Genomic DNA, 21,418 nt, shown 5'->3' with positions numbered 1-21,418 from the left:
CATTCACTGTCTTTTGGAAACAGCCTGTTACACTTTGGGCGTCATTTAGAAATTCTTCCTTATATCCAGCCGAGTGTTCGTAGCATTCCCTTGTTCCTAGTTTGTATCTTTAAGATGACACAAAACAGATCTATTCCTTTTCTACCTGATAGTCTTCCAAATATCTGAAGCCGTCTTAATATTCCTGTGATTATTCTCCTGCACATTGGGTCATGCCACCATTTCCCATATTCCATATTTTGAATATCTCTCATGATCATTATTCTCCTCGTCTGTCCCTTGTGCATGTAAAAATGGACATTGGATTCTAGAAAGAAGCCCCATCATCGTGCACACACATATAGCACTCTCTGGACTTTCTGGCTTACTATGTGTGTGTGTTTATGTGTTGTCTCGTTTCATCCTCACAGTGAAACTGGTAGACACAGACCTCTTCTTTGTACTCATTTTTGTCTGAATAGACTCAAAGCTCTAGGCGGGCAGGATCTGGTGCTGGTTTTTATTGAATTCCAACTCCATGCACAGTGCTTTGTATACAGTAGTGACTTCCTAAATAACTGTGGAGTGAATGAGCCCCCGCTCCTCACCCTGGGGTTGGCACGAGGAGGTGGAGTAAGTTTCAGAGCTTGGGAGAGTGGTCAGTTTAACACAGAGCTTTAGAAAAAAACTTTGCAATTTGTTTGTATTGTTTGTGTATTTCAGGTTTTTCTAGTTTTTCCTGGGCTTCAAATGACTATCAGAGTGTTCTGCACACTCAAAGCAATAATGTTTTAGTCCAATACAGGCTCATATAGAAACAAAACAAAACAAAACCTCTCTCCTTTTCTCAATTTATGAAGTTAAGAGTTTAAAAATTGCTTTTAAAAGGAGTATTAATCCAAAAGAATAAATGAAGTAAAATGTCTGTTGGAAAATTAAAATTAGATACTTCAGTGAAAATGTTTATTGGGTAAATGTGATTTGTGGTTTAGTTAATAATCCATCCAAAAGCAGATATTTATTTAAATGTCATATATGTTGATCATTTTTCAAGGTTCTTGAGATGTAATATCATGGACAAAGTCCCTACTTTTATGCACCTTATATTTTACTCGAGGAAGACAGGCAACTTAACAATTAAGCAAATAAGACAGATAAGATAATTTTTGATAAGAAGTAAAGGAAATCTACAGAGCAATGTACTCAGGAACAGCAATGAGGAGGTGGCCCGGTGAGTTGAGACCTGAGGGACCAGGGGGAGGCCGCTCTGCAAAGTGCTCATTTCTGCGGAGGGAAAGAATGCAAGGGTCCTGATGTGGGTGAGTGCTCGGTGCCCTGACGGAATTGCGAGCAGAAGAATGGCAGCTTGAGTACTTGGGATGAGTACTTGGATGTGTACAGTCCTCCTTATGTCGTCCTTATGGGCCGTGGTGAGACGTCTGACAGATTTGAAAGTCGATTCATCAAAGTGGATGGACTGTGGATTCTAGGGATACAGGAGAAGCTGGGGGACTCACAGGAGGGGTTACAAGTAAGCTAGCAGAAACGTGATGGCAGCTCCAACTAGCAGAGGTGAGGGGTCATGAAGAGAAGTGGTTGGTGCCTTTGAGAGAGCTACTGGAGCCATACTGGACATTACAGGTCACACTGTAGGGCCGGAGAGGGGATGATGTAGAAGTGGGCGGGGGGAGGAATTAGCATGGCACTTGTAAATAAGATGGCAGGATGTTAAGGAAGAACCCCAGGGAACCCTGTTCCTGCAATGATCAGTGTTATTATTTTATACAAATGGTTCATGAAGTGATGATGTTCCCAATTTGAGGCACAATGGTGCAGGCAGGCAGTTGGACGTATGTGCCGAACATCTTTTTTTTTTTTTTTTAATATAGATTTTATTTTTTCATTTGGGAGAGAGAGAGAGAGAGAGCACAAGCAGGGGGAGCTGCAGAGGGAGAGGGAGAAGCAGGCTCTCCACTGAGCAGGGAGCCCGATGCAGGGCTCGATCCCAGGACCCTGGGATCATGACCTGAGCTGAAGGCAGACGCTTAACCGACTGAGCCACCCAGGCGCCCCTGTGGTGAATGTCTTAAGGTGGTCTTCTCACTTTCCTATCCTAAATCTTAGTAGCCTGCTCCTATAGCTGCATGAAGGAATAATGTAGAATAATGTAGTCAGTCAGTGATACACTTTGGAGTCTTATATTTTTTCCCCCAGGTCTCCTTACCTTAACTTAATCCGTTAAGAATATAAACATATCTGATATTTGTTGTTCCTTAGTTCTGTGAAATAATGACAAGTCTTCTCCACCCCTGGCCAGCGTTGAACCTGCACATGTGTAAATTTGCTTAGCTTTCCAAAACATTGCAAGGTTTTACAAAGATAAGACAGTTCATTTACATAACCCAGAATAATTTGGCTGGCAGACTCAAGGAGATATAGTGTGTGGATCAAATTTAACACATTCATTTAGATTGGCTGACTCCCCTGCGTTTCCTGTGCTTGCAGAGGGTCCCATCTGTTCAGCTCCTGGCCAGAGACCATTGTGCCTGTGAGCATTGAAATTTCTTATTGCAGACGCTCAGCGCTTCATAATTGGTTTAGGGTGCCCCAGATACTCACCAGGAACATTGTTAATTAGTACCAACGAAAGTGGCAATTATTCTAGAACTAGGATACTGCCTGTTACTAACGTACTCAGGTGACCGTGAGAGCCAACACACTTCTTTCCTGCACTTTCCCCCTTTTGCATCCTGGCAATTTTATAACTCAGAGATGCCTTCTCCATTGCCCTCAAACCACTGAGCCTAGCTCCCGGACCCTCAGAAGGACTTCCCAGGACCTCCCGTAGAGTGATCATCCCTTAATCTCCAGGAAGATCTCTCTGCCAGTTGAACTAAACCACTTGGCATTTCCTCCACAAGCCCTTTTGTTTCCACACTTTGCATCTTTGCTCCTTAAGTTCTTTCTGTTTGAAAGCGCCTTTTCACCCCCCTTAATCCCTGCCTGTCACAAACGATACTCATTTCAGATGCCTGCCTGATGCTCCATCCTTTGATCTCCCAATAATTTGTTTGTTCCTCTCTTTTGATATTTTACTTCTTATCTCTTGTCCTAGTTCAACCTCTGAAGGGTTTATTGCCCCATCCCTGCATACTCTTCACATTTTTATAGTAGTGCCAGCAGAGTGCCTTACATGGAGGTTGTTGCCAATTAGGCTTTGTTGACTTCGGTTGAGTTCTTAGTATCTAACTATGGTCTAACGATAAGCAACACAAGAACCAAAATCATCTCAAGGCAAAGTTCTGACATAACCCAGCCAGAGGCATGCCTTTCGAGGTCCCACTCCCTGCCCTGGAAGGGATCAGGCTGCCATCAAGGCCATTCTAACCTTTAATCTTTGTTGTTCTTTTATGGTCAGCGTGGCCTGGCCTCTTTGTTTTCTGAGTGGAAAATAAATGCTGAGAGGGAATGCCTTGCTGAGTGGGCCAGCCCGGGGAGATGGCCCGTCACCGTATCTGCCACAGGGCTACCCTTCAAGAGCCTGATGGACTTGTTACATCCCGGGGCAGGCTTTCTCCTGGGTGATATTATTTCCCTTTTGAATTCTCCAAAACCTGTCAGGTGTTTTCTTCCTTATCTCCCCGAGGACAGCCAGTTAATCTAAGATTAGCCTGACAGCCCCTATTTTCCAGGTCTCTGGTTTCATCAATAAAGTAGGTTACATCTTTTTTGAGCTCCATTACCTCCTCCATAACCTTGCTCTCTTGATCCATATTGTGGTTTATTCCTTATACAGCCTGCCCCATCCATTTTTGGCCGTGTTCCCACTTCCTATCCTCACTCTTGAATGGGACCATTTAATTCAGTAATTGCCGGGACTATAAAAGCCTGACAATCCCTGAGCCTTTTGTGTGATGTTTTCACCTCATTGCTCTTCTGGTCGCCACGCTGACTTTGAGCTGAATAAGCTGAGCGACCAAGAGCATCCCTCGGAATTACTAATGAATTGCCACCTTTACTTTCTAATGTTAATGATTAATGGATTTCTTTCATTTATCATATAAAGACAATCTTCTAGGAATTTGGGAAAAGTTATAAAGACCCTTACTTCTTGGATACCAGAGGCAATATCTTTAAAGTGGAGTATATACACCCTTGTGGGGGATGCATAAGATACCCCATTATATTTATTTTGCTATCATGCCTTTTTATTCCTGTTTTTAAATATGCACAATATATTAGCATTGTAGGACATGAACATAATTTATACAAATGCATCTGTCCATGTTACCTGCTCAAGGTGATTTCCCTGGTAGGGAGGTGTGATCAAAATGTTTGGGACCCTGGGTTTTCAGAGCCACTTCAACTTCCAGCTCCTTGGCTAGTTGTATGACCTTGGATCAGCTTATTTAGTCTCTTTGGGTCTTATTGTCCTCACCTCCCAATTGAAAACAAAACCATTCCATAGGTTGCTGAGAGGTTTCGGTGGGGCAATGCATGTGAAGAATTTAGCAAGCGCCGGAGCAGAGTGCGTACTGGTTACTATGGTCATGCGTAGTTTTAATTGATGTTATTGTTGTTGATGTGTACTGCCTGTTTGTTATATTGCCCCACTGTTCTAGCATTTTACCACTTTTATAGTAGCAGAGGAACTGAGCCTACTCTCCATGTCAAATAATAATAATAATAAAAGCATCTCATACTGAACACATTAAAAAATGAATGAATGAATAAAAATTAGAATTTTAAAAAATACATGCACATACTTTCCTCCCTTAACATTAATAATATAAGTAGGTTTTGTAATATATTTGCATAACTTTTGTAAGAGAGGGAGCAAAGGAATTCACTAGAGCTTTCAAAACACTGAATCCATAATACATGCTGTAGGGTCGTTTTGTTGGTACCATTAGCTTCTGATGAGTTTTCTTTGGTATTTTAGAAATGAAACTCTTTTAGATAAAGTTTATCACAAGCCTACTTTTTATTGAACATTGCCACAGCAGGTATGGTTTTGAAGTGATGCTCTAGGACAAGATGTCCTAAAGAATAACAAGCTTACTATGCACTTATCTGGTATGTTTGCTGAGATCTGAGGATGTCAGAGAATTCTTCAGTGAGGTAAAGAAAAGTTCACCCTAGTTTGCAAGACTGGTTCATGTGGAATTTATAAGAATGGACTGACCAGCATGCCCTTTTAAAATTCCTTTGTTAATCTCTTTATTGAAAGCTGCTGGGCTAGTTGATTAAGAAACCTTATGGGATGACTGCTTTTAATGTCCTACAAATGAAGCCGAATTGTTGCTTAGTAAATCACCACAGATCAAAGTGCTTTGTGGTCAGAGTGCAATTATTATTATTATTTTTTATTGTTTCATTTTAGAATGAAGGTGAAGGGTTGAAGAAGGAAACATGCAGAATTTGACATCGATGATGTTTATTTACTTTCGTGCACTTCTTTACACATCTAATCTGAACAATTGGGCGAGGAGTGCAGCAAAACATAAATGGGTAAATGTAAAGCTCAATCAATTAATAATTTGTTCCTATTTATAATTGCCCGGTTCCTTCCTAGCCATGAAGAAATCAGTAGGCATATAGAGAAGACTTTGGGTGCTTCCCAGGGAAGCTGAAGAAGCATCCCTGTTGGCTTGTTGGTGGTGTTAAATCCATTATTTCCATAGTCACCTCCGTATGAAATGTACACGAGATCATTCGGTGTTACCCTGTGGTCTGATCTGAGGGGTACTAAGGGCTGATATTTTTGCTTCTTATGCTTCCTTGAAGGGTACAGTATGTATATTGTTGCCCTTGATTGTCCAGTGCCTGAAGCAGTATACGAATAGGTTTGGAAGGATTAAGTGAATATGTGAGCATATATGTTTTGTTGACTGGGATGACCCTGAGGAAAGAAGTGAGAGAAAGGACTTAAAAAAAGGACTAAGAGGGGCGCCTGGGTGGCTCAGTCGTTAAGTGTTTGCCTTCGGCTCGGGTCATGATCCCAGGGTCCTGGGATCGAGCCCTGCATCGGGCTCCCTGCTCCGCGGGAAGCCTGTTTCTCCCTCTCCCACTCCCCCTGCTTGTGTTCCCTCTCTCACTGTGTCTCTCTCGGTCAAATAAATAAATAAAATATTAAAAAAAAAAAAAAAGGACTAAGAAAGTGGACTGAAAATGGAAATTGAATCTACCATAAATATTCCATAAGAGTTTCAGTTCTATAGTGTGATTTTACTTCTGGAAAGTTTAGGCATTGCTATGTTGCACTTTGTTTTCGTATAGTGTGTAGCATTAAGTACGTATATTTAGTGGCGTAATAAATGCAGGTTTGGGAAGGACTCATGTTTTGCCATGTGTATTTTTGTACCTTCTGGGACCACTCTAAAAAACCCATTTATCTATCTACCCTACCTATCTCTTTTCTTTTTTCTTTTCTTTTCTTTTCAATTCCAGTGTTGTTAGTAGTGTTATATTAGTTTCCCATGTACAATATAGTGATTCATCACTTGCATACATCACCTGGTGCTTATCACAAGTGCACTCCTTAATCCCCATCACCTATTTAACCCATCCCCCCACCCAGCTCCCCTCTGGTAACCATCAGTTTGTACTCTATAATTAAGAGTCTGTTTCATGGTTTGTCTCTCTCTCTTTTTTTTTCTTTGTTTGTTTTGTTTCTTAAATTCCACATATGCGTAAAATCATACGGTATTGGTCTTTCTCTGACTGCCTTATTTCACTTAGCATTATACCCTCTAGCTCCATCCATGTCGTCACAAGTGGCAAGCTTTCATTCTTTTTTATGGCTGAATAATATTCCATTGTGTATATGTGTATGCATGTGTGTGCATAGTGTAAGAAAATAAAATATATATATTTATCTATCAATTGACACTTGGGCTGCTTCCATAATTTGGTTGTTGTACAAAATGCTGCTATAAACATAGGGGTGTATGTGTCCCTTTGAATTAATGTTTTTGTCTTTTTGGGGTACAAAACCCATTCTATAGTACTCATTTCACATCCAGTAAGTAGCGGTCCATTTCAGATACTAAAATCAACAAATATTTACTAAATGTCCCATTCGATGTTTCCACGAAAACCAGTGTTAAACTTAGAAACTGAATCCCTACATCTGGGTCCCATTCTAATGCTTTAGCTAGAAAGCTGCAGCTTGCCTCACGGAACTGGAATAAGACCATTACTGATCATCAGTTCTGCCAGGGCTGGCCAGTACCGTAAGTCTATTCCATACCTTTGTTATATTGTCATCATTGTTAACACCTTCAATTTATCCATTTGGTTGACTCGTCATAGATTCATGGTAGATTAAAGCTAACTTAATATCCTGATTTTTCCACTGGTGATCATTACAGTGGCTAGAAAGTGCTAAAATGACATGGTTACCAAATGTTACCCACCTGGTGATGCTCTTTTTGAACGGAAGAGGATTTACAGAAGCATCAAATAATTGAGAGAAGGGTCTACATTAAGTTTTTAATGAAGATATGTGTGAACAAAGTGAATTCTTTACTACCCAACTAATTTAGGAAATGCCATATATTGCATTAGACAGAATAACTGACCTACATTTAGACTAATGCTGACATAGCTGAGCCTGGAAGAAATAATTTCATCATGCTTGACCATCTTCAGGTTCTGTGGTGACGTATTGTTTAAGTTTAGTGGTCTTCCTGATGTTTCAAGATATTGCAGATGCATTAGCAAAGACTTTCTAATGTGAATGCATATTGTCACCATAAATCATGTGGGGAGAGAAAGGATTTTAGCACTTCTTTGGTATTACAGTGAGTAAAGAAATGTTTTGAGTTGTTTTTGTCATTTGAGGGATGAGGGGCAATGCTTAGTGAATATAGGGGTCCCCGATATAGAGTCTCGTGCTCCTCCATGCCTGTACCCATCTGAATAAAAGTGCTAGGCATTAGAGGTTTCCTTTCTCCTCCTCCTCCTCCTCCTCCTCCTTCTTCTTCTTCCTCTTCTCCTCCTCCTCTTCCTCTTCCTCCCCCTCCTCCCCCTCCTCCCCCTCCTCACTCCCTCTCCTCCTCCCCCTTCTCCCCCTTCTTCTTTTGCTCTTCCTCCTCCGCTTCCCTCCTCCTTCTCCTCCACCCTCTCCTTTTTTCTTTAAATGATGCACTTGCATTCTATCCTGCAGCCTGGAACCTTTGATCTTTATTCTTCAGTTCTGTGATCCTAATTCAAGCTCCCTGTTGCACTTCAGGCTCACTCCAGACAGAAATGATGAGATGAAAGTTATAAATGCTTTGAGTGACTGAGGCCTGCCAGAAACTTCCCTGGGAGGACAGTAGAGCAGCCTTTCCAGTGCTTTTATGAAACATGAGCCATGCTGAGATCACCATGCAAAAAAGCGAGGTCCCAGGAAGAAACTAGTGTGGGGAGAGTGGCAGGCTCTTTTCTGCAGGATGTGCGGTGCCCTCACCAAGTAAAGGTTCTGAGATGAGCCACGGTTGTAAAAACGTTTTGACGGGTCCAGCCTAGTCTTTGCACAACTTTTTTGACCATGGAACTGCTTTTTTTTTTCTTTCATTATATTTTACTTAATATACTATCATTTGGGGAACTGTCTTCTGTGAATGATCCAAAAAAGAAATTGGATGATGGGCCTGAGACAGTGAACCAAGAGTTGCAGTGGTGTGTCCTTCAGATTGTACGTACTAATTGGCCGCTATGAGCAGTCTGTGCTTTGGTTTTCTAGTGGCAAATAGATATAAAAATCTCAAATTGTTAGGGACAGATCATTATAAACTAAAGAAAGTGAAGTTTTAGAATGAAAAAAAAAAAAGATCTCTTGAATGTTTTGTCAAGTAAATGGTCATTTTTTTGCAATAGATGAAAGCCCATTATAATTAAGTACTAGTTATAGGCTTCATTTTCAACACCTCATTTTTTTTTTTTTATTTATCCTTTCTGATCCTCCTGGCATCTTACTTGCTTTATGGAATTGTTTGTAAAGATTTTGTTCACAGATGTAGAGTATGAGGTTAACCGTGACCCAATCTCTGATTAAAGTGTCAGACATTCCAAATTAGTAGCATTCATATGATTGGATGCATTTTGCCCTGTGGAACCCAGAAACACTTTCAGAAACAGAAACTGCTCCTTCCATTAGTGATCAAAACATTTTAGAGAATATTTTGTCTTTTAGCGATAGTTCTGATAGACTACAAAAAATATAAAGTTAACCAGATCTTGGTTGGAGAAAGCATTCTGTCATACTAACTCTACTTTCCTCCAGCAGTAGAGAGCACATACAAATTTAATGAATAGAAGTTGGAATCACATTTCCTCTTCGTTTGGTCTTTTATTCTCTCCCTTAGGCTTAATATAAATGAGTAGAGTCACAAACACAGAGGGGATTTTTTTCCTCTGTAGAGAACATAGAGGTCACTAATGTCACTGTTTTGGGTCTGAAATAACACACTGCTTGAATATAATTCCAGGGAGTAAGCATCACACATTAGCCTCAATTTTGCAGTGACAGTTTTTAGTGGGGTAATGTGCTGAGAGGTGACGTTACATTTGCTCAATATGTTGTATTCTTGGCACCAACATAAGTTGGGTCTTTATTAGTTCCGAAGTGAAATGAACAAAGTCCTATTTGACACATATTGATAATTGCTGTCAACTTAGGAGCTGATTTAACAAGTTCTTTGAATCTTTTGCCAAAATTTAGGGAGTGCGTTGTTGATCTTTGTAGTCTTCCAGAACATATTAGGATTTTTCCCTCCTGAAGTCACTAAATTATGCCATTGACAAATATGATATGAAGGAGATTTTCAGGAATCCAATCTATTTTAAATACTAATTAGTTTCAGAAAAATTGATTTTGCTTTGTGCACAAACTCTAAAGAGCCTTACTCATTAAATGGATTTGTTCTTTCTCTGTAGGCTATGCTAAATGTTGAATATAAAAATATGTAATGCCCTAGAAAAAGCATCTAAGGTTGTTAATTTAATATAAATTCTGTGTGTGAGAATTTGCCAGGCAGACTATTTGTACTAACCCATCTGATCTGGATATATTACAAAGTCTAGAACTTTCAAGGGAACCTGTTTAGAAAGTTTCAGTTAAATATTTTGCTATATACCAATCTTCTAAGAAGACTTACATTAGTACTAAAAGGTGCTTCTTCACTTTGTACAGAAAAATCAGTATTTTAAATTGACTGACCTTTCTTTCTCATCTTAGTACTAATGTTCTTTATATTAGACACCAGTTGTAATTTTTCCTCCTTTATACTAATTTATTGCAATTTTTTTGTGCCAAAAATGAGTAGAACTCAATATAAGTAAATCTCTCTATATGCATATTTATAAAAATAAACACAAAATATAAAATTCAATGCAAAATAAATATTAGTGAACCAAATTCAACAGCCATTAGGTAAGTATATAATTTATGACAAATATTGGGTTAAATGCTGATATAAAACTGCTAATTAGTACTCTACTGAAATTTTGTAGGTGAGAGTCTTAGTTTTTAACTCTTAATTTTAACAACAACCTTATGAAATAGTGTTTATTCTAATTGACCATTTTACAGATGAGGAAATAAACTGAATTCAATGAATTAAATGTAGCAGGATGGCATACTTGATTAATTTTGATTTTAAAGGAAAATAAACCCTCAAATGTCTTAATCACTATGGTGCAAGTTGATATTTTTTGGTTCAAGTTTCTAACATACACTCTTTAATGCACATAGTGATTTTCTTGGATATAAAATTGCGAAGGACTGACTTCCCATACTTTGGAGCTCTCAAAGTGGTTCTGGACCTTTAGGGCCTAAAATTTCATCCCAGTGCATTCCTCATAGTAATCTATACTAATCATACCTGCACTGTAAATATTTTGTGTCAAGACCCTGAGAACCTCAGGTAGAGTGAAATGTGTTTATATGTTTGGGCTTTAAGCCTTATGAGAAAGACTAAAACAAATATTAAGAAGACATTAACCCACCTTTATGGCCTTGACTATCACAGTGACTTTGAATGAACCCATTAGGTGAGAAGCTCCCCATTGATTTGTGAGTTGTGTTTCATATACTCTCTTTGCTGCTTTTCAGATGAAGACACAATATCACACACGTACATTCACTTACAGGCACACATTCACAGAGGCAGAAATAGCATGTAAATGAAGTCTGGGATGTAGCTGAATCCTAGAAATTTGGATCAGGAACTTCTTTGTTACAAAGTAAAAGATGTCAATAATAAACATAGGCCTTAATGAAATATTTGGTAGAAGCAGAATTGGAAAAAGAAAATAGAAAGACATTTCCTATAATTGAACAATGTCATTATACCTCAAAAAAAATTCAAATGCAGTGATGTTAAACTAGTCTGAAAAATAGCAAGTGGCATTCCCAACAGGCAGAATATCAATTCTATCCTGTTCATGATACTGGTTGCAGTTAAACAAATTAATGTTATTATAGTCTCAATAATTAATATCTCAGATGTTTTGCTATAAAATAAAAATATAAGGTGACTCATATTATATAAATAATGTTTGTAAGACAATATTTTGAAACATATTTTGCTATCTTATAAAGTGGATGATTACTATAAAAAGGTGATTATTTTAAAATGACATTCTTAGACATGTTTTAGTAGTCAAAAATAGTTGTTAACTACATTTCTCTTTCTGTCACAATGTGACACACATTGTATACGTTCAGATGATAATAATTAATTTCCCATTTCATACTTCTCAGCCATTTAACGAAAAGAACATTCATTCAAATTAAGGCTGAAGAATTATAGATTCATCAGATTTTTGCAGATAAAGAAAATGACATTCATAGTATTCCAAGGGTTAGGTTAGTTTTCCATGACTACTTTGTAGGTTTCCCAACTTCGGGAAACACCAGGCCACATCGTTACCTCTTTGTCAAGTGTACCTCAAATAATTATTGTGAATACTCTGGATTTACACTTGCCAAATTTCTTTTTAAGGATATTAATTGTGTGTGTGTGTATATATGTACATATATATACATATATACACACACACATATATGTATGTATGAATATATATATATTCATGCCAAGATTAAGACTAGGTAGACTTAATATGCATTTTTTTCTATACTACTTTGTAACACTTTAAAAACACAGGTCTCTGAGGCAATTACAGTTGATAGTGATAGGTACTCATTTGTACTTCAAAACCTTATTTTTGTTTGACTGTTTCTCGAAAAGTTTAACATAGAATTATGTTAAACTGTATGACTCAGAAATTTCCCTCCTGGATACATACCCAAAAGAACTGAAAACATGTACTCAAACTCATACATATACTTGCATGTTCATAGCAGTACAATTCAGAATAGCCAAAAGGTGGAAACAGCCCAAATGTCCATTTGTGGATGAATGGATAAACCAATTGTGGTTATCCATTCAGTGGAATGTTATTTGGCCATAAAAAATGAAGTACTGACACACTAAAATGTAAAAATAAACCTTGAAAACATTGTGCTAAGTGAAAGTAGCCAGATGCAAAAGGTTATATATGAGTCCATTCATTTGAAAAGTCTAGAATAAGTAAATCCATAGAGACAGAAAGCAGACTGCTGGTGGCCAAGAGCAAAGGACTGGTTTGTTTGGATTAAAATGAGGGAAGGAGGAGTGGAAGGAAGTGAATTCATAGAAGTTAGCAGGTGACAGATTTTGCAGAGCCTTAAAGACCTGATAAGGCCTTTAGATTTCATTCTAAGCGATATAGCAAGCCTTCAGAGTATTTGAGAGGAGACGGTCTTTTTTTTTTTTTTGAGAGGAAACAGTCTTAATCAGATTTACATCATAAATACAGTTGCTCTGACTGTTGTCCCATGAGTAGACTAAGGGGGATGAGGGTGGAGATGGAGTAAAGAAGACCATTAGGCGAATCTTGTAGTCGTTGCTCCTTATTCTGTGAATGGTCTCTCCACCAGCAGCATCAGCATCACCTGGGACCTTTGTGGAAATGCAGACTCTCAAGCCCCACCCCAGGCCTACTGCAACACCCCTAGGTGGTTTGTACAAACATTTAAGTTTGAGAAGAACTGATTTAGATGAGAAACGGGGTTGGCTTGGGATAGTCTAGACAAGGATGTTAGCAAATGGTGGGATATTGGACATAACTTTTTTTTTTTTTTTCAGCAAGCACAAGTGGGAGGGTAGAGGGAGAGGGAGAAAGAATCTCAAGCAGACTCCACGCTGATTGTGGAGCCCGATGTGGGGCTTGATCTCTTGACCCTGAGATCATGACCTGAGCCAAAACCAAGAGTTAGATTCTTTTTTTTTTTTTAAGATTTTATTTGACAGAGAGAGAGACAGCGAGAGAGGGAACACAAGCAGGGGGAGTGGGAGAGTGAGAAGCAGGCCTCCTGCAGAGTAGGGAGCCTGATATGGGGCTCGATCCCAGGACCCTGGGATCATGACCCGAGCCGAAGGCAGACGCCCAACGACTGAGCCACCCAGGCGCCCCAAGAGTTAGATTCTTAAACGACTGCACCACCCAGGCGCCCCATAACTTTCTTTTTTTTTTTTTGATATAACTTTCAATCATAATCTGATGAGGTATTGTATATCAGTGTGAAATAAGAGAAGGGTGAATGGGGTGCCTTTTACAGCAAAAGAAAAAAACCAGAGCAACAGAGATATCTCAAAGGCACTGGAAATCTAGAATCTGGGTTGCGATGCCTTTAGACCTGCAAGGGAGGAGTCTGAGGGTGGGGGCTAGAACTATCAGTTTGGAAGTCGTTAGCATGAGATGGTATGTGAAACCATGGGACTAGATGAGATCACCCAGACAGTGAACAGCTAGAGAAGAGGGAGTCCAGGGACTCAGGTCTGAAACATTCTAACACTGGAGGAGGAAGAACATCCAAAAAGGACAACCAATAGTGAAGCTGTAGGGCAATAATTGGGAACATGTGGTGACCTGATGTCACTAACCCCAAGTGTAGACAACATCAAAAAACTTATAAACCTCTCATGAAATAATCGGCTTGCCCATTCGTTTCCCCCATTATACTACAAGCTCTTCAAGGTGTTCAAAACTAAGCCTCTGGAGAAATGAAGAACAATCCCTTGTTTTAGGTTAGTATATTACTTGGCATTTTTAGGACTTCTAGATTTATGTGATTCTACAGCATGTCAGGCTCTGGGTCATCTGTTTTTTTTGCACATGATTACCCACTTAAGTGCTATAGGTAACTTGGGTGGAAATCTTGGCTATTATGTTTAATGTCCCCTGCCATTTTCACTCCTCTAGAGTTCCCTCTTTGCTGTTTGGATGTAAATATTCACAGCCTTCCCTTTTTCTTGGCAGTGCCTTCTCATCCGTCTCTGACAAAATCTATATATGTCTTTACAAAGAAAGAATATTTTATCAAATAATAGCTTTTAGTCACAAAGGTGTGTTTCTTGATAGATAATCTGAGGAGAAATGAATGGAACTCTTGATGTTTTCCAAGGAACTGATTTGGTAAATCAGATTTACTGTACTATGATCTATTTTTCTAAGAACCAGACAAGAACCGAGAAGCACGGCTCATAAGTCAAACCCCAGGCCTTTATTCGAAGCGTATTTGCTTTGACCATTACTTTACTTCCTCGAGATTTAAGTTCAAGGTTCCTGGTCTGACACAGTTGGTTGCAGGGGCAATGGTGAGTAAAAATAGAGGATGATACACGGATTCGTAACTGAACAATCCAAGGGGAACTGGGACTCTCAGCTTTTGTTTACCGCTATCAGCTTAATATAATTTAAAAGGCAAGTGACCGTCAGAAGTCCTCTTCTTGGTGGGATGTAAAGTAGGAAAAAATCCCAACATGCGTTCTGTGTTAAATAAGCGAGGTTTGTTTAGAATAAAGTGAAGACATTCAGTTTGTGAAGAGGGTTACATTGGCGTTTCCCTGTCCAGACATTGGGGTGTGTGTGGAAACTCTGTGAAGAGTGAGAGGATCTGATCGGGCAGGTAGAAGAGGCATGTGGGGACTTTCGGGAAAGGCAGAAATCCCAGGACCAGCTTAACCCCTTTCTGTTTTATCAATTAGAAAAAATTAATGGAAACAGTTATATTCAACAAACTCAAATAATTCTTGATGAGCTCTTTTGTTCACAAGGCTGTGATGCCAAAGGAGCTAGGAAGGGTTCATTCCTTACAACACCTTCAATTCCTTACAACATTCGCCTTGGGCTGGTTACAGGCAGGCGAGGCGATTGATCATCTTCAAAAATAAGCAGCCAGTATTCACATCTTGATAAATATTGTCATATCTACCCACTTTTCTCCTTTTCCTTTCTCTTCTTCTTCCTAATTTGAGTTGACATAAGGAGATACTCTTCTCAAGATAAAAGTATTTTTAGCAGTTAAAAAGCCATTTTCCCCAGACACATGTTACTCTTGCTTGGGAGGGAAAGGTGTGTGAGACCACACTAAGGCAATAGGGCAAGAACACAGATGACACAAGGCGAAATATGATGTGACATAAGCAAAGTGAGAGACTCAAAGGAGGATAGCCATATTAATTTGGGCAAATCTGAAGGGATTTTCATGGAAGAGGCAGACCTTGGCTTGGACTTAAAGGTTAAGTAGGATTTTGGAGTTTAAGAAGAGAATAAGGAAAGATGAGCATTTAGGGGCCCGCATCAGATGAGCAAAAGAACTGACATTCAGACATCACCGATAGAAGAACTGTTTGGAATTTGGCTAGCCAGACAAGGATGTCACTGGAAGTCCCTCCTAGTGTAATGTTTCCTGAACTCCAGAGGCATTGGATTGTTTTGGAAGACATTGAGCACAGAAACAATGTAAGCAGAACTATGCTTTAAGAAGGTAAGTGGGCAGCAGTTTAGGGAATGGAGTCTGGTGCTGAGAATTGGGAGCAGGGACACCAGGATAGCAGTCCCGTCTGGAAGCAGTAAAGTCCCGAGGAAGGGTGGTCCTGGAGGGAAAAAAAAAAGGAACTGGGGGTTGATGTGAGAAATACTGGGGAGAGAAATGTTGGAGAGAAGTAGGACTGGGCAGCGGTTGGGTTAAGGGTCAGCCCAAGGGAAGGCTTAGGAGGCAGGGGGGACGCACACCAGGGACTGAGAGAATGGTGGCATCTAGAAGTAGAGATGCTGTGAGGAAGAATGGGTTTGATGGGGAAGAGAATGAGTTTACTGGTCAGTTTGTGCCTGACGCACCTGTAGGAGGACACATCCTATAACCAGTTGCAAATATAAGCCGGCTTGGCAGAGAAAGAGGTGGTACAGAAAGAGATTTGGTCCTTATTTGTTGCAAGATGACAAGTGAAGCTGGATGTTATAACATCATCCTTTTAGGTGAATTCATACAATTAATCTTCTAGCTCATTAAAAGAAACCTCAGAATGGAACTAAACAATACACTGTAAAATACAACACACTTCTTTTGTCTCCAGTAGAGCAAGAGTTCAAGATAATTTCCATGAACAAGGTTTGTAGCAAGAACTCTGTTGAAAAGAGCTTCCGTGTTTGTGCATATAATAGCCGATTCTTCCATAAATGTGAGCCATGATCCAGTGAAGAAGGCTTTTTCCTTTCAGGCATGACATGCGTTTGATTTCCAAGGGCAAGGTTTCTCATTTGATTGCCAACCGCCCTAATTAGGAGGCCTTGAAGATCATTGCCTCAAGGTTGTTCAAGCTGAGAAAGCATTCACAAGCACAAACATATTTTATGTCCAGTAAAAGTCGCTCGAGTTGACTGAATGCAGTTAGTTATCATAGAGACTTACCTGTTAGTTCCAGGCACATGCTGCCAGCAGCATCAGTATTCAAGACAAAAGACAGCCATCAGTGTAAATTCTTGTCTACTATGCAAGGTGTATCTTTTGATCTTTTCAGAAAGAACTGGAAAATTGGATGGTATTTGCAGGGGCCTTTCAGCTGAGAAATGTCAATAATGTAATCGTGTTGAGACCAGTGCATGGAATTGACTTGTTGGGAGATGGATACAGATGCAAGGATGAAATGTGTATCTGATTATTATATAGAACTGAGTTTGTGCATGAGACCCAGATCACCAGGCTACGTCAGGAAAAAGCACTAGGAGAATTGGATGAATCCTCTAGGTAAGATCTCTGAGTGGGGCGACTCCAAATCTGAGGTCTTTGGAAAACAGAAAGAAATGAGAAAGTCAGTTTCCTCAAGCTATTTGCATATGCAGCGTCTCACCCAGCTTCCTCCACTGGGTGGATGTATCTGGTGGCTGTAAAACCAAGACTGGTCATTCCCTTTCCCTCAAACAGAGCAAGTCACCTTCATCACCTTCATCATGTGCAGAATTTCTGCAAGCCAAGCTAGCAGGAGTTTTCAGTTGCTCTTGGGTGGTTTGATATGCTGTGAGTTGTGTCTGCCTAGTTTAAAAGCCAAATCCAAAATAAACAGCACTGGGAAATAAAATTGTTCAATTTTGTTATTGCTTCGATGCCCTCTTTGGCTTTCCCTTTTTTCTTTCCTATTATTTGGAACGATAATGAAGTTTGTCTCTCATTACCTGCTATTGAATTATCTATGAATAGAAAGGAGATGAAAAAAAATGGTTCATAGAATCCTAACAACATTAATTTGTTCAATGCTTGACTCTATCTCCATCGAGAGAGAAAGTTTTTGGCACCACAATATTCTCTCGGCAAATGAATATTTTATCTTAAAAATGTAAGACATTCTGTAATTGAATGCCACAATTCTTCGATTCACATGAGAATTTGAATTTACGTGTTGCTGTGATCTGAGAATCTATCAAGTCTTACTCATGTGTATCTTAGAAGAACCAGACAGTGGCTGGTTGGAAGTGACCTGCGAGTGGCTTCCTCATGGGACGCATGATGCCTGTAAAAATTCTCATTTTCAGAAAGACATCTGCAATCCTCATGAAATAGTGAACATGTATGGAGCGATTACGGTGTGCCAGAGACTACTGTAAATGCTTCCTTGCATTCTCTCATTTAATCCTTACAATGCTATGAGGTAGTTGATATGATCAATGCCTTTTTATGCACGAGGAAAGGGAGACAGAGGTGTTAAGAAAATCTCACAGTTTTTAATAGTGGCAGCTTGACTCCAAAGCCTGCCTGGAAGACTCCATTCTGAAGCAGTGGATAGAGACTTGAAACCAATTTTATCATGAAGGAAGATGCAGCATCATCCAACATACATTTCTTGAGGTCCTAATATTAATTGACCCGTTTTTACCTCAAAAGAGGCAACACTTTGGAAGATGGGTTTCTTCTGTTGTAGTTTCCATGTCACTTGGGAAAATGATTTTGCTATTTATTCATTTTATATCATGTAGCTCCAGCAAGTGTAAAAACTTCCTAAGAGTAGGGGTTTTGATTTTTGATCATATCTCCCCTCCCTCTAGTGTTCAGTGCATTACTACATAATGGGTACTGTATCAGTCAGAATGTTTTAATTGTGAAAATGCAGTTTGTGGAATTGTGAGAATGTAGTGTTCAGTGCATTACTACATAATGGGTACTATATCAGTCAGAATGTTTTAATTATGAAAATGCAGTTTGTGGAATTGTGAGAATGTAGAAAAAATGAAGTTTTAGATAGATAGATAGATAGGTACATACATACATGTATAATATATATACATATATATTTGTGTATATAATAAGGATGTCTAGGTATAATAAATATTCAATATAGAAAGTGTGCAAACTGCAATAGGGTTAAAAATATGTAAAAGGTATCACATTTATTCCAGACATAAATAGTACTAAATACATGCATTTTTATTTTATTTTATTTTATTTTTTAGAGAGGGGGAGAGAGAAAGGGGGAGAAAGAATCTTAAGCAGGCTCCACGCCCAGCATGGAGCCCTGTGCAGGGCTCGATCTCACAACTTGAGATCATGACCTGAGCCAAAATCAAAAGTCAGACACTTAACTGACTGAGCCACCCAGGCATCCCAATACTAAACACATTTTGAAGAGCTTTTGAAACATAGGAAGGATCCAAGGCAACGGAGGCATGAATTCAAAAGTTGACTGCTAATGCGAATAAACGTTTCAAGGTACATGATACGTCCGAGGGAGAGGTTATCCAGATAGTTATTTACCTGGAGGAAGGTAAGGTAAGTCTTGAGCATAGCAAACATAGAACATGTGGGTCTTTCCATAGCATGTCATTCTGATGCAGAGTAGATGCTGAACGTTTTGAACATTTGATTTCTTGATGTGTATGCTTTACTAGATTAGCTACATGATAGGTAATTGGGCAAGAAAATACATATTTTTAAAACTTTAAGCATGTTTTTGAAAAGAAAGTCAAAATGCAAGCTGTTCTCCCCCCACCATTCCTATATTACACAGAATTTTTACTGTTTACTCCAAGTCATTGGGAAAAGAAAATTTTTCAGAGGAGAAATTTAGAAACACTATCGTACAGAAAATTTCTTGCTCCTAGAGAGAGTCTGGAAAGGAGCGTCATTCCAGATGCTACTGTCTTCAATTTAAAAACATCAGAGCAGGATAAAGAGTGTCTCCCACTGAGCAGAAGTAGAGCCCAGAAGGTTCATTGAAACCCCAGAGTGAAAACCACTTAGAGAATCAGCATAGTGGCGCATAAGGTTGTGGTAGGGATTTGGAGACTGGACTGGAACGTGGATGTGCCAATCTGTGTGATTAAAGTGGAGGTCGAGGGGGACAGGAGCTGGGGGATGGTACTAAGGGTATTGACCCTCAGGACAGGTGTCCAGGGCCTGAGAGTGGATTTATGACAAAGGCATATCACACAAAAGCAGACACAAAGATTAACACAGAATGAGAGATCAGTTTAGACAACAGTCAGTACGTTTCAAGGACATGAGTACATATAAAATAATACAATGGGTTTGTGAACTATGAGATTACTCTTGTGCAGGATATGTGTGTGTGTCTGAATAAAACATTGAACACCTACATTTAGATATTCAGGAAAATAGAACCTTTTGAGTTTCCTGTAATTGGTATTCATCTCCTCTACAGTCCATTGTCTTGCTAGTACAGACTGTGGAAGTGGGATGGAGCTTGACTTCAGTAGGGGAATCAATGTTTTGTCATTGTCCTCCAAGGTAGCTTTTGATTTTGAAACTCTGTATTGGATACATAGCTGGTAAATTCAAAGTTCAACACCCTGTCATACTTATTCCTCCCTTTCTTCCCTTCCCAAGACCTGTTGTATGGGGGAAGACTTAGGGGCCTCTCGGAAGGGATGTGGAGATCCCTTGATTATGTTGACCTCTCTGTAGGGCTGGTGTTCTGGTTCTGGGGTGTGTGTGCTGCATCCACTGTGGAATGTTTGGTCTGATTCTGTCCTCTGAAATCTTGCTTGCATTTTTTTTCTTGAAATCTGCAACTTGAGTCTCTCCCTTGCTGACCACCTCTGGCTTGGTTCTACAGATCCTGGCTGTGACGCATATCAGTTCATTGGCTCAGGTGGCCTTGAACTTAACCCTTGGTTGCAGTGCTCTTGGTTTCACCTGAGTTCAGACCTATGGAGACTCCTTTCTGCGTGCTTGACCTTCTGAAACTTTCCTGTCGTGCATGGACCATAGGAGCAAGGAGTTTTCCTCATAGTTTCAAACATGAGAAATGTTCAAAGGTAAATGGTTTCTGTCTGTTCCCACCCTATTTCCAAGACATTAGGCCAAAGTGAGGAAGATTCTGGCAGCCTGATTCTTCTGTTTATGTCTCTAATTCCTTCCCACAAACTCCTGAGACCAAAGAATTTCCTTTCCTAATGTATAGGACTTGGTCTGTGACATAAAAACTTTCTTAGGGAAATAAACATCATGCCATAGATAGTCATGAGATATAGACCAGATGTTGACAATCATTAATTACCCTTGTTTTGTGGGATATAGGAGGTTAAATACAATCTTTTCTTCCCTTTACCTTTAAAATGTTTCCCAAACCTACAATGAACAAGTACTACGTATATTCAGAACATGCAAAACAATAGGATTTAAAAATTCCAAAAAAATATAACTAACAAGAATCTTGGTTTAGCTGCTCATGGAAGTGCCTCCTGTTCTACCCTGAGGTATAAGATCGAGCAAATGCTAATAATGCTGGGATGGATGGAACATACAGGAACAGCAGTAGAGGTCAGGGCAGAAATCCCTGGGCTTTAAAAGCCCAACTTCAGTAAGGGCAGGAGTTTGCAAAGTCCTTGGGTGGGTGTTCTTTCAGGGACATTGCCAGTCAAAGCTGACAACTACAACTGGGAGAATTCCAAGAGAAGACAACCATTGTTCTGTTGTAGAATTGCAATTGAGTGTTTTGTTTACTATCCATTGTTTATCTTCTACCTGTGGCTAGATGATTATACCAATTCTCAAGTCTCAATAAGTGGTGAATTAGTCGTTAAAGGTGAGTCTTGTTTTCATTATAAATAA

General features: G+C 39.4%; 1 protein-coding gene across 2 annotated transcripts in view; it reads left to right on the top strand.

The window, feature by feature from the left end:
* The window catches only part of GPC6 (glypican 6), a 1,077,286-nt gene that overhangs the window by 96,208 nt on the left and 959,660 nt on the right, over positions 1 to 21,418 (top strand). Inside the window, exon 1 of one of the 2 annotated variants that reach the window (XM_035003190.1) lies at positions 1,993 to 5,490. The exons of the other annotated variant lie outside the window; for it this stretch is intronic. Within the exon in view, the coding sequence (XP_034859081.1) occupies positions 5,487 to 5,490 (4 nt within the window). The 5' untranslated portion in view covers positions 1,993 to 5,486. Of the gene's footprint in view, positions 1 to 1,992; positions 5,491 to 21,418 lie in introns of those variants that run through there. 2 annotated transcript variants of the gene reach the window in all.

This window comes from Mirounga leonina, unplaced genomic scaffold (genome assembly GCF_011800145.1).
Source record: "Mirounga leonina isolate KUSES-001 unplaced genomic scaffold, KU_Mleo_1.0 Mir_127, whole genome shotgun sequence".
NCBI classification, from domain to species: Eukaryota; Metazoa; Chordata; class Mammalia; order Carnivora; family Phocidae; genus Mirounga; species Mirounga leonina.
This window is presented reverse-complemented; position numbering and strand designations above follow the sequence as displayed.